The sequence below is a fragment of the Triticum aestivum genome, chromosome 6A, assembly GCF_018294505.1.
Source record: "Triticum aestivum cultivar Chinese Spring chromosome 6A, IWGSC CS RefSeq v2.1, whole genome shotgun sequence".
Lineage (NCBI taxonomy): Eukaryota > Viridiplantae > Streptophyta > Magnoliopsida > Poales > Poaceae > Triticum > Triticum aestivum.
The window spans coordinates 532,138,581-532,140,592 of NC_057809.1; the positions used below are offsets into that span (position 1 = coordinate 532,138,581).

General features: G+C 49.8%; 1 protein-coding gene across 1 annotated transcript in view; it reads right to left on the minus strand.

Annotated features, from left to right (window-relative positions):
- The window catches only part of LOC123130933 (probable peroxygenase 5), a 3,976-nt gene extending 2,186 nt beyond the window's left edge, over positions 1-1,790 (minus strand). Inside the window, exons 1-3 of the mRNA XM_044550725.1 lie at positions 1,650-1,790; positions 1,438-1,557; positions 1,235-1,320 (exon numbers count right to left, since the gene is read on the minus strand). Of these exons, the coding sequence (XP_044406660.1) occupies positions 1,235-1,320; positions 1,438-1,557; positions 1,650-1,728 (285 nt within the window). The 5' untranslated portion in view covers positions 1,729-1,790. The remainder of the gene's footprint in view (positions 1-1,234; positions 1,321-1,437; positions 1,558-1,649) is intronic.
- Between the last annotated feature and the right edge of the window lie 222 nt (positions 1,791-2,012).

Consider the following 2,012-nt stretch of genomic DNA (forward strand, 5'->3'; position numbering starts at 1 on the left):
TCTATGACATGTCACTTAAGCAGCCTAGACACCCTTGTTCCATGGCCATGGCACGAGCTAACCAATATGATGTTCTCTTGTGTGGCTTTGCACCAAACACGTCTACTTGCAAGTTCCCGTGTTATTAGTTTAGTGAATTGCCACCAAAATATTATACCAAATATTCATCAGATGGAGTTATATATTCGCAACATTATAATTCTATAACTTTGGTAGACATTTCTATAATTTTCCATGAAACTAGACGAGCGCAACAACGCGTGCCATCATGTTCTAGTGAAGACTTAAGATAAAACCGCTTTATTAATCATTGTACATGCCCTAAACACTGACGACGCGGTCAGAGTTTCCCTATGTAGTCAGATGAGGGAGGTGCGGGGACGCGGTAGGGAAAGCCTACCCGCACTTTCATCCATGAGAGCAAGGTTTTCGTTAAAGTTGCACCTAACCACCAGAAACGGATACCCTAAACACTGGGGCCTCCTATTGGGTGCCTTAGGCGCCGTTTGAGTTTCTTGACACCAACGAACATGATCAACTAGGCCGGCCCATGTAGGCAAAATTTTATGTTTTGACCCTTTTTTGAAACATATTCGAGATCTGATCCTAAGTTGAAAAAATTTCAAGATCTGACCATTTTTCTACCGCCAGAGTCCATGGCGGTAGGGTCTAACAGCCTACCGCCAGGGACTTTGGCGGTAGGAAACATCTCTACTGCCAAACGGGCTGGCGGTAGTCTGCACAACCCTACCGCCAAGGTGCTTGGCGGTAGGCACGAGCACACATTGTGTTCAATACTTAGGCGAGTTTTGACGGTAGGGCATGCAACCCTACCATCAGGGTCCCTGTCGGTAGGCTGTTATACCCTACCGCCATGGTCTTTGGCGGTAGCAAAAGAGTCAGATCTTGAAAAAAATTTAAACTAAGGTCAGATCTCGAATAGGTTTAAAAAAAAGTCAAAACACGAAATTTAGCCGCCCATGTAAGATAAAAAAAAAACTAGGCCGTCCCATGTAGAAGGCAAGCGCTCGATCGCATTTGGCCGGTTTCCCCTTGTTCGCTCGATCGATTTGATCGATCGTGGTTGACTGGTCAACCGTTGACTTTTAAAAAAAAAAAAATTGAAAAAGTTCGTGAAACCGAGCGCCTCTGAAACGACAGAAGACGTCTTCTGCTAGTCAACATGTGCAAGAAACAGAGACGGGGAGAGCGAGTGAGAGATCGAGCATCGTACAGGTCTGGTCTTGGGTCCGATGACTCCGTTGATCAAGGTTGCCTTGACGGTGGCCTCGGCAGCTCCAAGGCCGATGGCTCGAAGCCCTGCATGCATGCACACAAGGGTCAAGAGGTCTGCAGCCACGACCAACGATCGACGCGAAAAGAAACTTTCGTTTCTTCCACCGGGAAGCGGAGAGCATGCGATGGTCATTTCGTCACCTTGCTCGGTCTCGAAGAAGGAGACGATGCCGTCGTTGTCGGCGTCGAAGAACGCCACGTGCTTCTGCAGCGCCGTCGTCCAGGCCGAAGCGCCGCCGTCCGCCGACACCGCATGGCTCCCTTCTCGGAATCAGAATTGAGGCGAATAAGCCAACTGTAATTTGCCGAAAACATACAACGAAGCTGGCGCCCCGGAAACATTATAGGCTTACAGAAGGGCACGACGAACAGAAGCAGGAGAGGCCCGGCCACCGCCGCAGGCGGAGACGGCATACGCTGGCCGGCGCTCATCGTCTCAGGCGATTCCTCCTCGATCGACTCTCTCTCTCGCGCGCGCTGGTTCCTGATCAATGCTTTTCTTCTCACCTGCGTCTGTGCCTTGGTATGTGTCATGTTTATAGGATCATAAACCTTGCACTGTGGGTATGCGTGTGATGGCCTCGTCGTCACAGGCTGGCTAGGAAGATCTCGCATGATTTCATCGGAGATTACAGAGCACAAAAACGTGGACTGCTGCCTGCAACCGGACGAAAAGCTTGTGAAAGCCAGCACGATCCTGAAGGGTGAAGCAGCAG